We start from the raw sequence: 12,818 nt of genomic DNA, 5'->3' as shown, positions 1-12,818 counted from the left end.
ACCTAAAGGAAGCCTAATTGGTGGTGAAAAAAAACTAAGTATAGATTGTTTTGTTGTGATAAGTAGTGAAAAAGTTATTGGCGAATGAAAGGGTGGAGTGCTGACAGGTGAAAATTGCTCTGGTCCATAGTGTAAAAACCCTTGAGGGTGAAGTGGTTAAGGAAGACATAACTGCCTCAGCAGGTCTGCAATCCAAAACTACATACACACATTTGATTATTGTCGCCAATTAGGGATCAGGAAATTATCCCTCAGGCGACAATTTGGGGACCGTATGGAGGGCATACATGACATTTTGGTGCACAGGGTTTTTGTGGTGCAGGGTGACCCATTATTCAGGGGGTGTTAAATACTATTCCCTCTCTGAGTCGTCGCAACCCGGGGGGGATCCCCGAATTAACCTTGCGCGGGGAGCGCTCTATAGCATTACTGCTATAGCCGCGCCAAGCTTCGCCCCTACATGGCCCGAGATGGGCGCCAAAAAGCCCTGCTTCGTTAGGGAGGGGGGTGGAAGGAAAACTAGTGGCACACAATGGTGTGGCTTCCTGCAGCGAGGAAGGGGGATGTTGAGAAAAACAGTGTGATCGGGGATGCTTAGGCATCATTAAGGATCTGACATATCGGACAGACCCTTCAGCAACTTCGGGTTGGTCACTGTACACGCACTAGATAAATTGTTATTGGCTGTTTCAGCTGACGTTTCTCTAGTGGCTTGATAGTGTGATGGTTAATGGCACTGCCTCTGACACAGGAGACCTGGGTTCGAATCTTGGCTCTTCCTATTCAGTAAGGAGTCCTTGGGCTAGACTCCGTAACACTGCTACTGCCTACAGAGCACACCTAGTGGCTGCAGCTCTACCACTTTAACTACATAACGACCGTGTCATGCACATGGGCGTGACTGCGTCAGCAGCCCCAGGACCACCCAACGCTGATTGGCTTCAAGTCCTGGAGCTGCAGTTTCCCAAGGAATAGCCGCACGCATGCGTGATCGTTCCCTGCCAGTTCACGGTGCGGATCTCTGATATTAGCCTGCTAGCTGCCGATCGTGGCTAGCAGACTGTTTGTAAATGAAAAGGGAAAGAAATCCCCTTTGTTTACATCTGTATAGCGCTGCGGTCTCCAGCAGGGCTGTACGAGATCGGCGATCCCCGGCCTCTGATTGGCCGGGGATCGCTGTCTTCTCATAGGCTGATGCCTATGAGAGGCCGAGAACAGGATGGATCACCATCCTGTTCATTTCTATAGGTGGAGGGGAGGGAGGAAGGAGAGGGAGGGGGACCGAGGGAGAGAGAGCCTCTATGAGGCAGAAGAAAAAAAAGTGTCAGCAGCGATCGGACACCTCTGGCAGCATGTCCCCTTAGGGACAAAAATAGGAGGTGAGTCTGATCGCTTAGCTCCTTAGCTGGGCTGTGCAGGTGGCTGTAAAGCCTGCACAGCCCAGTGCAGCCAAAAAGAGCCTGGTCTTTAGTGGGGTTTAATACTGTGGTCGTCAAGTAGTTGAATCTGCCAGAAGAAAAGCACAATATACTGTAAATGTTGTCTTGTCTAGTGTTTGTATGTCCCTTTTATAGGACATGTTAAAGCAAGATGTGGGACAATTCAGGCATGACTTTTATATATTTCAGCTTTGGAAAACAGAGAATATGTTTGTTATTAAAAAATGTTTTGTTTTGCATTAGTGACCCTTTAATTTCTACTTTCCAAATTAACCCCTTAGAGTGTTTTGACAAGGTTTTGGTAAATTCATTTAGGGCCAACAATTCCTGGGCATCAAACATAACTAGTTGAGGGGGCAGTGATCACTGTTAGTGGTGAAATGGTGTTGGAAGAGTTCAAGTGTCCATAATATAGGAAGGGGCATTGTTTAGTGATTTTTCCCAGCACCAAGTGTACAGAGCAGATGTTCCCATTACTGTGAAATGTCTGGGAATTCACACCTAACTGTTGCAGCTTTCTTTACAGGTCTATATAGATAGGAAAGAACAACAAAGCTTGACCCTACCCAACATATGTGATTGTGACTTCATCACAGATATAGCTGCCAAGTACCTTGTTTACAGCCGTGATGAAAACAGTCTGCAAATGCCTCAGGTCAGTCAGCTGTAGAAAGTAGAATTTAGCTAGAACTTGGAATAAAGCATCTAGTATAATGTTGGCAAATTCTGATTCTCCAGGTGGTGTTTTACTATAAGCTGCAGAATTACTTGCAAGTAATTGAGAAATCTTGCTGCCTCTAGAGCTGGGGGCACAAGTTGTTTAAAGTAAAACTTATATTTTGCTAGGTAAAGTGCTATCCTTTCAGTTTACCCCCATACAGTGATTAATTGGCAGACATAAACTATTTAAGTTACTTCAGATTACAAAAACATGAACAATTGGTCTGCAGATTGCAGAAAGGTTCCAGTGATGATTTATCTGCAAGTAGTGAACTTAATGTCTATGATGGGGCCATGCCAGGCTTGCTTTGTCAAGGAGATGGCCAAGACTTTACTGTATCTTACAATTGCCCAACTACATAATATTAATACAATATTAATACATTTTCTAATTACACCTGCAAGTAGGCAATCCACAGTTGGAGTAGACTAAATAATGTGCTGGTAATTTTTGTGTGTGCTCATTTTGTATAATCCTGTGCATATTCTATATAGCTTTTAGTCATGGGCTGATTTCCTATGACCTATTTATTTTTAAATGCCCGACCTCCAGCATTGCCACTTTAACGTTTGCGTTGCTGATGAAGTCCCAACTGAATACTGTGGACTATCACCTTTCCTTTTTTATAGAGGTGAATGAGGTGCTATGTCATTGTCATGTGATGCAAATCCCACATCAGGAATCAGAAATGAGTGTACACCTTAAAAGCAGAAATAAAACCAACCCATCATATAGCAATGCTGTGATAGAAAGAAAAAATAATGCCTTCCCAGTATTTGACTGTAAGCATTCTCAAAGCATATTCACAATACTAGGGAAAAGTTAATTTACCAATGGAGCTGCATGTGTCTGCAAGCATCTAACACCCACAGTTATCGGAGACCAATTGGTGAGTTGTCTTTTATCACATGAACAACACTGCACTTGTTTTAATTGGGCAGTTGTAGATGTTGGGCAGTTGTGGATAAAATGTAAGGTTTGTTTTAAAAAACAAACGTTCTCTGGTTATCAACATAATGGTTGTAGAGGGTAAAACCCTACTTTCTAACATTACCCAGTTATTATGTGTAAAAGTGTTGGTGAGCATGACTATTGCAGTCATCAACCTCTCGCCTTCTTTCTATGCTAGAGCACATTTAGAGCCTGAGAGTTGATACTAGAAGAATGCAAACATCTCAGTGTAAATGTTATATTACATTGATATCTATAGCTACCTACACAATGTGGATAGCTGTCACCCAGCTAGGATTGGGACTTGATCCCTGAGGCGACAGTTCGGGACTCAATGCTGTTCAGGTGCATCATTGGCCGGGTGCATGTCATTCCGGCGTAGTAAGAGACGAATGACAGCTTTCACCACTGCCACAAAATACAGAGGCGGCGTTAAATACTATTCCCCCTCCGAGTTGTCGCAGCTCGGAGGGAGATGTAATTCGGGGTCTGGTAGCCGCCAGAGCCCTGAATGACCACTACGTGCCCCGCGTAGCATAACATTGCTGTTATGGGGTGCCCAGTTTCGTCGCTCGGCTCTCAGAGCCGCGCACCAAAATAAGCTGATCCGTCATTGGCCTGAAGGCTAGCAATGCATCTGTTGCTATGGATGGGGGAGGCAGGGGTGACGATAAACAGGGCATAACAAAGCAGTTTCCCATGGTCATGGGGAGTTTGCTAGGGTGTCGAGAGTCACCGAGAATCTAACATGTCAGATCATTAGGCGACATTGGGCGGCTGCTGCACACACGGTAGATGCATGGTAGATTCTCTGCGTTATCAAGTTTATTCTAGTGTGTATACATAACTTAAGTTAACTTTTATTTACAAAATGACTTATCACTGTCTCTGTCTCTTCATTTTAAGGCTTACATAATTTGCACAGATTTAAATGGAGTCTGATCTGTCAGAGGAAGGACTACCTGGAGGTTCAATTTGATTTGAAAAGCTTATCTCCACTTTATGTCAATTTTAAGATAATGAAAAAGTTTTAACATTTATTTAAAACAAGTGTTTGAGTTTGACAAGGGTGGAGGATGGGGTTAGCCTTGAGACTTTTGATTGCTAAATGGAGTACTACTTTAAAATATATGTAGCACAGCACTGAGACACTCAATATAAGCTAGAGCATAAAGATGTGAAGTTGCCATTTATGTCCATCTTTTTCTTTTATGATTCAAAAAAAAAATGAAAGCTGAAAAATGACTCCTTTCTTCACATTGCACCATTGACCCTATGCCTTATCATTTGCTATAGATTCTGTAGCATATGTATTTCTTTCAGGCAAGTACAGTATGTGATTCTCTGTTTCTTCCCCATGCTGTAATAGATTGCACTTTCACACATTCACCAGCAGATGTCTCTGCCTAGAAAGTTTTCTACATTGAGTCTAATGTTCTGGAGTTAGTGTTCCTCTAATAAATCCAGTAGTTTCATCTATTTGCAATTTTTTTTACCTGCTTGTCACTTTTTGGTTAGCAGGAATCAAGACTAAACTATAAAGTTTCCTGCCTTGGCCATGTTCTCTAGCAATATTTGTTTCACTTGTGAAAACATTTGGGGCAATGTTTTTACAGTTTGAAACAGCATCTTCAGGACTACGTAGAGGAAACACACATCTATTTCCTTACTTGTACACAATGCTTTACAAAGTACACAGAACATTTTTCTTGTCTCCGTTAGCAAATGAGTTCGCAATCTTCATAGTTACATACATGCTGTAGTTATCTAGGTTGAATTAAGACATGTGTCCATCAAGTTCAACCTCTTGGACCTCGAGTCTGCACCAAAGGAAATAAAAGACACAAGGCTCCTTTCACACTGCAATTGACAATATACAGTTGTGCTCATAAGTTTACATGCCCTGGCAGAATTTATGATTTCTTAACTATTTTTCATAGAATATGGATGAAAACACAAAAACGTTTCTTTCACTCTTGGTTAGTGGTTGGCTGAAGCCATTTATTGTCAAACAACCGTGTTTACTCTTTTTAGATCATGGTCACTACACAAACTATCCAAAATATCTTAATACAGAGTACAGAGGTGTAGCTAGAGATTATGGGCTCACCTGCCCCTACCAGATGGGATATGAGTTGATTAGACAATGTACATTCCTATGCAATGTACACTGCAAACAGGCACTGAGATAACTTCAGAAGGTGAAGAAACACAGAAAAATGAATAGTGAACATATCAATTACCACGTGGGCCTTCTCTGCTCCAGGGTCCCATAGCAGGTGCTATGGCTATTTCTATGTCCCTGATAACAGAATATGAATGATAGCATCCTTCCTACCCTTTAGTATCTTGTCCAAATTTGCCGTAGCTTTCCTCCCAAATAACAAGTGTCTCTTAATCTCATGACTGCATTCAACAGCTTTACTTTACTTTCAGCCCTCTGTAACCATTTATGCCACGCGGACGTGAAATTCACGTCCGCAGCGGCAGCTGCTAGAGCCACAGGGACGCGCTAGTCACGTCCCTGCAGTTTGGGGGTGTTTGCACGTGATTGTGCGGGCAAATGCCGCGATTGCGATGTTGCTAGTAGCAGGGGGATTGGCTGCAGGGGACAAAAGTCCCCTGTGCTAATCCGAATATGTCCGCCGAGAATAAACACTGTTTTTGTTTAAAAACAGTGTTTATTCTTAAATAGAGCCAACGCACTTCCTCCCGCTGACTATTTCTTTGTTCCCATTCATTAATCTTCCCGCAGCCTACCCGTGATGCAGGCTTCCATTGAAACCTGTGTCACTTCCCTAGTAACAATGTAGCAACACATTTTTTCCTATGTAGCATAATTTTACGCTACATAGTATTTTGCTCGGCGGGGACATCTTGTGGCCAAATAGTAAAATTACATCTACAGACTTAAGCCTATTTTGGTTCCTGGACGTAGAAACTACGTCCAGGAACCATGCGCGCTACCGTGTGCTCCCGCGGCCGATCGCGCGCACGCACGCTCCCGGCCCGCGGTTCGTTAGCCAGGCAATCAGTGAACCGGGCTATGGTGCCCGATCACTGATTCCTCTCCCACGCTGAAAAAGCGACAGCTTCTCTCGGAAGCTTCGCTTTTTCTGGCTGTAACGTACCCCATGCGTCGCTCTAAGCGTGTGTTACGCTTAGAGTGACGTCATGTAAACAAACTCATGGCCGCCATCTTGTGGCCAAAAAGCAAAACTACAACTAAAAGTAAAAAAAAAAAAAATTCAAACACACATTTACATTATAAATCACTTGTTTACATCCCACCCTCCCAAAACTACCCAAATAAAATGTTTAATATAAAAAAAAAAAACATAAACAATACAATAAAAAAAAACATGTAAATATTTACCTAAGGGTCTAAACTTTTTAAATATCAATGTAAAGATGAAATACTTCTAGTTTTTTTATTTTAAACTTGTAAATAGTGATAGATGCAAAACGGAAAAATGCACCATTATTTCCAAATAAAATATTGTCGCTATACATTGTGATAGGGACATAATTTTAACGGGGTAATAACCGGGACATATGGGCAAATACAATACGTGAGTTTTAATTATGGAGGCATGTATTATTTTAAAACTATAATGGCTGAAAACTGAGAAATCATGAATTTTTTCAGTTTTTTTCTTATTCTTCCTGTTAAAATACATTTACAGTAAAGTGGCTCTTAGCAAAATGTACCCCCCCCCCCTCCAAAGAAAGCCTAATTGGTGGCGGAAAAAACAAGATATAGATCAGTTCATTGTGATAAAGTTATAGGCTAATGAATGGGAGGTAAACATTTCTCAAGTGAAAATGACGGAACGCGAATGGGTTAGGGAACAAAAAAAATAATATGTATGTCAAGAGGGCAATATTATTATAAATGTATGGGCTAAAAATTAGCGATGCATCTAAAACTGAAAAAATGTGCCTTTATTTCCAAATAAAATATTGTCACCGTACATTATACTAGGGATATAATTTAAACATTGCAATAACCGGGACAAATGGGCAAATAAAATGTGTGGGTTTTAATTACGGTTGCATGTGGTATTTTAAAACTATAATAGCAGAAAACTGAGAAATAATGATTTTTTCCCATTTTTTTCTTAATTATTCCTGTTAAAATGCATATAGAATAAAATAATTCTTAACATAATGTACCACCCAAAGAAAGCCTAATTGGTGACAGAAAAAACAAGGTATAGGTAATTTCTTTGTGATAAGTAGTGATAAAGTTATTGGGGAATGAAAGAGAGGAGCGCTGAAAGGGGAAAATTCCTCTCGTCCATAAGGTGTAAAATACCCACGGGCTGAAATGGTTAATGCTTGCTGGGACTTAAATTTATGTTTTTAGCAATGTTTTTCTTTACCCTAGTTCCACGTTTGTTGGGTTCCTTCAGAGTATTAGTTCCTCGATTACATTTTATATCATGCGTGTGTTAACTCTGTATTTTATTTGGCTGAATATTGTACTGGTTAAGGGCTTTGACATACGAGACCAGGGTTTTAATCTCAACTCGTCCTATTCAGTAAGCTAGTACCTATTCAGCAAGGAGTTCTTGGATAAGACTCCCTTATACTGCTACTGCCTACTGAGCGTGCCCCTTGTGGTTGCAGCTCCTAAGCACTTTGAGTCCGACAGGAGAAAAGTAATATTGAAAAAGCTGTGATAGAACACTATTTAAAGATAGCTCAGTCTAGATGCTAAATACTCTGGCAATGGTCTTGAACAGTAGAGTTCATTAACCACTTCAGGACCACAGGCTTACACCCCCCTAGTGACCAGGCCATTTTTCATAACACAGGGCTGTGCAGCTTTGTCAGGTTGCTGCACAGCCGTACAACTAAGCACACAAACTAATCTTACCTCCTTTTTCTTGTCCTTAATGGGACATTCTTTTGGATGGGCCTGATCGCTCCTGCGATCATTTGTTTCTTTCTTTTTTTCATGCTTTCAGTGCTTGATTTTCCCTCCCCCCCCCCCTCTCCTTCCCACCTCCCTCTCCTTCCCACCCCCCTGCCCCATCCTGATTTGAATAGGACGGTGATCCATCCTCTTCTCCGACTCTCATAGGCATCGGCCTATGAGAGGTCTTCGATTCCCAGCCAATCTGAGGGACAGCCGAGTGTCCCATGTACAGCGCTGCACTTCATACCAGCGCTGTACGGATGTAAACAAGGGGATTTCTTTCACCTTTCGTTTACTAATGGCCTGCTAGCTGCGTTTGCATGCGTGCGCTCGTTCCATGCTACACTGCAGCTCCAGGACTTGATGCCAGGGATGCTCATCCGGATATCCGAACTTTTTTCAGCTATCTGACCGGATTTGGATTCCGGATACCTGGGCCCAAATCCGATAGCAAACCGCAGATATTTGGTCGCATACCCGGATATTCGTCGAATATCCGCCGGATATCCGATTCCGAATACTGTAACTAAGGAGATGACATCATTGAGCCAATCAGAGGGCTCCCAGCAGAAGCCCTAGCAACCAATCACAGAGGGGAACTCTGGCCAGCCCCCCCCTGTATATAAAGAGGCAGCCATGTTGAGGGAACACGTCCTTGCTGACTGCACACTGAGAGAGACACTCCAGTGCTGTTTGGTTAAAGCAAGTGCTTTCTACTGTGTTAAACCCAGCGTTTTTGTACATTAACACCTGTACTACCACTCTTTTACTGTTGTTTAGCTAGTTTGTTGTATTGTGAATTTTAGTTAGGGTGTGTGTCTGTGACAGTCTCTGCTGCAGCCTGCAGCAGCTCTGCTAGTTAGGTGTCTGTGTGTGTGCTGTTTGTGCACACAGGCCAGGCCTGTGCTATATTGCCTTAGCTACAGTATAGTTTAGGGCATAGGGATTACTGTGTTATTGTGTAGTTATTACTGCAGTGCTTAGTTGTTAGAGAGACTAGTACTAGTGTCTGTGTTAGCTTACTACTACAGATCACTGCATTTCTGCTGCGCTGCTAATTGTCAGTGTGTGTGACAGATAGACCGTCCGTTTTCTTCTTCTACTCAGTTGTCTGTCACCCCCCCCCCCCCCATGCTGATTCATCAAAGTCCAACACCAATTTCAATAAAGTGCAAGTACCAGGCCACTATATCTGTCCTTCTGTCCTTCACAGCGCACTGGGTCAGTTTGGTGGAAGGGGTGTGTGGAGGGGACAGCAGCATCGGGCACAGCAGCAATCCAGTGGGTGGTGCCACCCCGCAGCAGGTTCAGGGAGAGTGCAGCAGGTTCCTCTGGTCCGGTTCCACCCTCCAGGAAAAGCCCCCGCCTCAGCAGCAGTGTGAAGGCCCGCCACTGCCAAGCGCTGCTGGAGATGGTCAGCCTGGGGAAGCACAGACTTATAGCAGACCACGTCCTGGACAATTTCCAAGAGCAGGAGAGGAGTTGGCTGACCCCCAGAAGCCTCAGAGTCGGAGAGGTGGTGTCAGACAATGGGGCCAACCTGGTTGCTGCCATACACCGGAAAGACCTCACCCACATCCCCTGTCTGGAGGTGGTGTCCGACAATGGCGCCAACCTGGTTGCTGCCATCCACCGGGAAGACCTCACCCACATCCCCTGTCTGGCCCACGTCCTGAACCTGGTGGTGCAGAAATTTCTAAGCACCTACCAGGGGATGGACCCACTTTTGAAAGCGGCTCGGAAAACGGTGGGTTATTTCCGTCGCACGGGCAGTGCCTCAGCGGCCCTGAAAGCCGTGCGTACTTGGGAGGACATGTGGATCACCCTGATGCTGGACCCACGGCTAAAGGGGAAGCTGCATCAGTTCCTGCCTGCAGGAGGAGACCCTGTGCGCCGAATGATGGACTTGCAGCATTCCCTGGTTCGGCGCTTGGAGGAAGCCTTCCCCATGACTTCCCACCCCCCTGCTGTCACAGTCCAGCAAGCACAGCAGTAAATGCCTGCATCAATCAGCAGTGGCTATCAAAGCCAGAACCAGCAACGGACCCGGATGGTGGCAGACTACATGGGGTCCTACAGCGGGCTTGACAGCGACACCCCTGTGGACCCCTTGGATTACTGGGTCAAGCACCTGGATATTTGGAGCGAGCTGGCGCAGTACGCCCAGAAGTCCTTGCTTGCCCCCCTTCCAGCGTGCTGTCCGAAAGGTGCTTCAGTGTGGCCGGTGGCGGGGTCACCTAGAAGCGCTCTCATCTGTCCACCCAGTCTGTGGACAGACTGACGTTTCTCAAAATAAACCAGGCTTGGGTGGTTGGTGAATTCCTGGCCCCTGTTGTTAGCAAGAGGGGGAAATGAAGCGGCTGGAAATCACTATGCCTGCCTTACCACCCTTTACCACCACAACCTCCAGGCTCCGTCTTGAGTCATAAGCCTGGTTCAAATTTTTTTTACAGCCGTGGTACCAACACACTAGGTGCCATGGTTGGTGAACTATGTAAACACAATTGCTGTGTAATTTTTTGGGAGGTTTCTGTGCTGTTTGAGTTGTGGGGAGGCCCCAACTGCGGCAATACGACCGCTTCCTAGAACCTCTCCTAATGTTTTACTGAGCCGTGGTACCAACACACTAAGTGCCATGGTGAACTATGTAAACGCAATTGCTGTGTAATTTTTTTGGAGGTGTCTGTGCTGTCCGAGTTGTGGGGAGGCCCCAACTGTGGCAGTACGGCCGATTCCTGGAACCTCTCCTAATGTTTTACTGTGCCGTGGTACCAGCCATGGTGAACTATCTAAACACAATTGCTGTGTAATTTTTGAGGGGTCTGAGCTGAAAACTGTCATGTCCCAGATGTGCGGTTGGACTTTGGACACAATGGGCTTGATTCACAAAGCGGTGCTAACTGTTAGCACGCCTGTGAAAACCCCCTTAGCACGTCTAAACGAAGTGCCCATTAAAGCCTATGGGTCTTAGCGCACATAAAACTTTGCGCATGCAAAGTTAGCGCGCAATCTGACTGAGAAATCCGGTGCTAACTTACTTAGCACCCTGGTTAGCACGTCTAAAGACTTTAGACGTGCTAAGTAGGTTAGCACCGCTTTGTGAATCAAGCCCAATGTGGGCTGCACGACGCTGTCTGGAACCTACTCCTGATGTTAATTTACAGCCTTTATTTTTGTTCGTTTTTTTTAACTCCCCACATAATAAATAAGTGTTTCCCTTTAAAAAAAACATGATGCTACATGCATCATTTACCTCAAAAAACGTTTTGGAAGCTATTTATAGGCCACTTCCGTTTTTTCTATCCGGATATCCAAATTCGCCCGGATAATGAGTTTGGATATCTGCATGTATGCGGATATCAGAACGTTCGGATCCGGTTCAATCGGATTTTGAAAAGGGGTATCCGAGCACCCCTGCTTGACGCCAATTGGCGTTAGGAGGTCCTGGGGCTGCCACCTTGCGACCGCCAATTAGGCGGTCGTAAGATGGTTAAAGCGGGATTGTCAGCCACAAAATCAAATTACATTTAAACGCTGCACTGTGTTTATAATGCTGCCCGGAATTTCACCCTGCTGTACAAGCTCTCCAATATTCAGAAATGTCTCTGACTGTAATTATCTTATTTCAGTTACCCACGCTCTATTGTCTTTCCATTTCCAAAGACAGTAGAGAGGGAAGCTTGTCATCTTCCCTCCCACATTCCTGTTCCTCTCTGATTGGGCTGAGCACACTGCAGTGTGACAGGCTTGGCTAACATGTGCTCACAGGTGGTTAGAAAGCAAGCCAGAATGACACAGATTAGAGGAGAAGGGAAGAAATGACATCATGGCACTCTCCATGTCTTTTTCACTATAGGAAAAAGACATGGAGATTGCCAGGAACAGAATTCTCTTCATTTAATATATAAAATTCATTGGTATCAAAATGTGAACAGTACAATACATCTGTTATGTAAGTAGATCAAGTATTTATCTACTTATATATGTGTTTTTTTGTGTGGCATAGTATGGCTGACCCTCCTGCCTTAAATAAAATGTTCACACCTGCCTGGTGATTAATCCCCTGGCTGGAGAGTTAAGACGCAGGGCTCCAGACACCACCTGCAGATGAGCAGGAGAACAGCAGCAACTGTACATACATAGACTGGAGAGGGCCACCTGGTGGTGGGCATCAGAATTCCATGGCAATTCAAGTAAATGCTGCCACCAGCAGGCAAAACCAGATGGGGCACAGATCCTGACAATATTGTATAATGTTGTGCACATGTTAGGCTATGGCTGAGAGCCTGAAATATGTTAGCCCTGATATCCATTTTTTGCTGTGGTTGCAAATATATCAAGATTTGAATCTGCGATATGCCGCAGCTTGTTTGTCTCATTGGTTTAAACGTCTGCACAAAGCAGAATGTAAAATTCTAATGCAAGCTTCACAATCCTACAGCATGGCTGGTTTGCTGCGATGGCGCATTTATTCCACAGAGTGGAAGTATTCTCACATACAAGGGATTTGTGCATGCATATACAGTCTTTAGCAATAATCACTTCCATCACAGCAACAGCTGACACAATGTAAGGTTGTTTCCCAGTTACGGACTGAGATGTCACAAACATCAAATTTTCAGTTCGCGATTGGCGAACGCAATCTTCTGCAAATGTGAACATCGGAATCTGGGGAATATAGACTTCAACAGGCAGGCGAATTTAGAAACCTACAAAGACTGTTTCTGGACACAAAAGTGATGGAAAACTTGTAAAATCACAGTACATTCCTACATTTAAAGAA

General features: G+C 44.2%; 1 protein-coding gene across 21 annotated transcripts in view; it reads left to right on the top strand.

Annotated features, from left to right (window-relative positions):
* The window catches only part of ERC2 (ELKS/RAB6-interacting/CAST family member 2), a 1,931,514-nt gene that overhangs the window by 1,430,579 nt on the left and 488,117 nt on the right, over positions 1-12,818 (top strand). For 17 of the 21 annotated variants that reach the window (XM_068253678.1, XM_068253677.1, XM_068253689.1 and 14 more), the window contains one exon: positions 1,966-2,094. The exons of 3 other annotated variants lie outside the window; for them this stretch is intronic. In XM_068253678.1, the coding sequence (XP_068109779.1) occupies positions 1,966-2,094 (129 nt within the window). Of the gene's footprint in view, positions 1-1,965; positions 2,095-4,017; positions 4,076-12,818 lie in introns of those variants that run through there. One more of the 21 variants, XM_068253690.1, reaches the window with a different exon arrangement.

Source organism: Hyperolius riggenbachi, chromosome 9, assembly GCF_040937935.1.
Source record: "Hyperolius riggenbachi isolate aHypRig1 chromosome 9, aHypRig1.pri, whole genome shotgun sequence".
Lineage (NCBI taxonomy): Eukaryota > Metazoa > Chordata > Amphibia > Anura > Hyperoliidae > Hyperolius > Hyperolius riggenbachi.
This window is presented reverse-complemented; position numbering and strand designations above follow the sequence as displayed.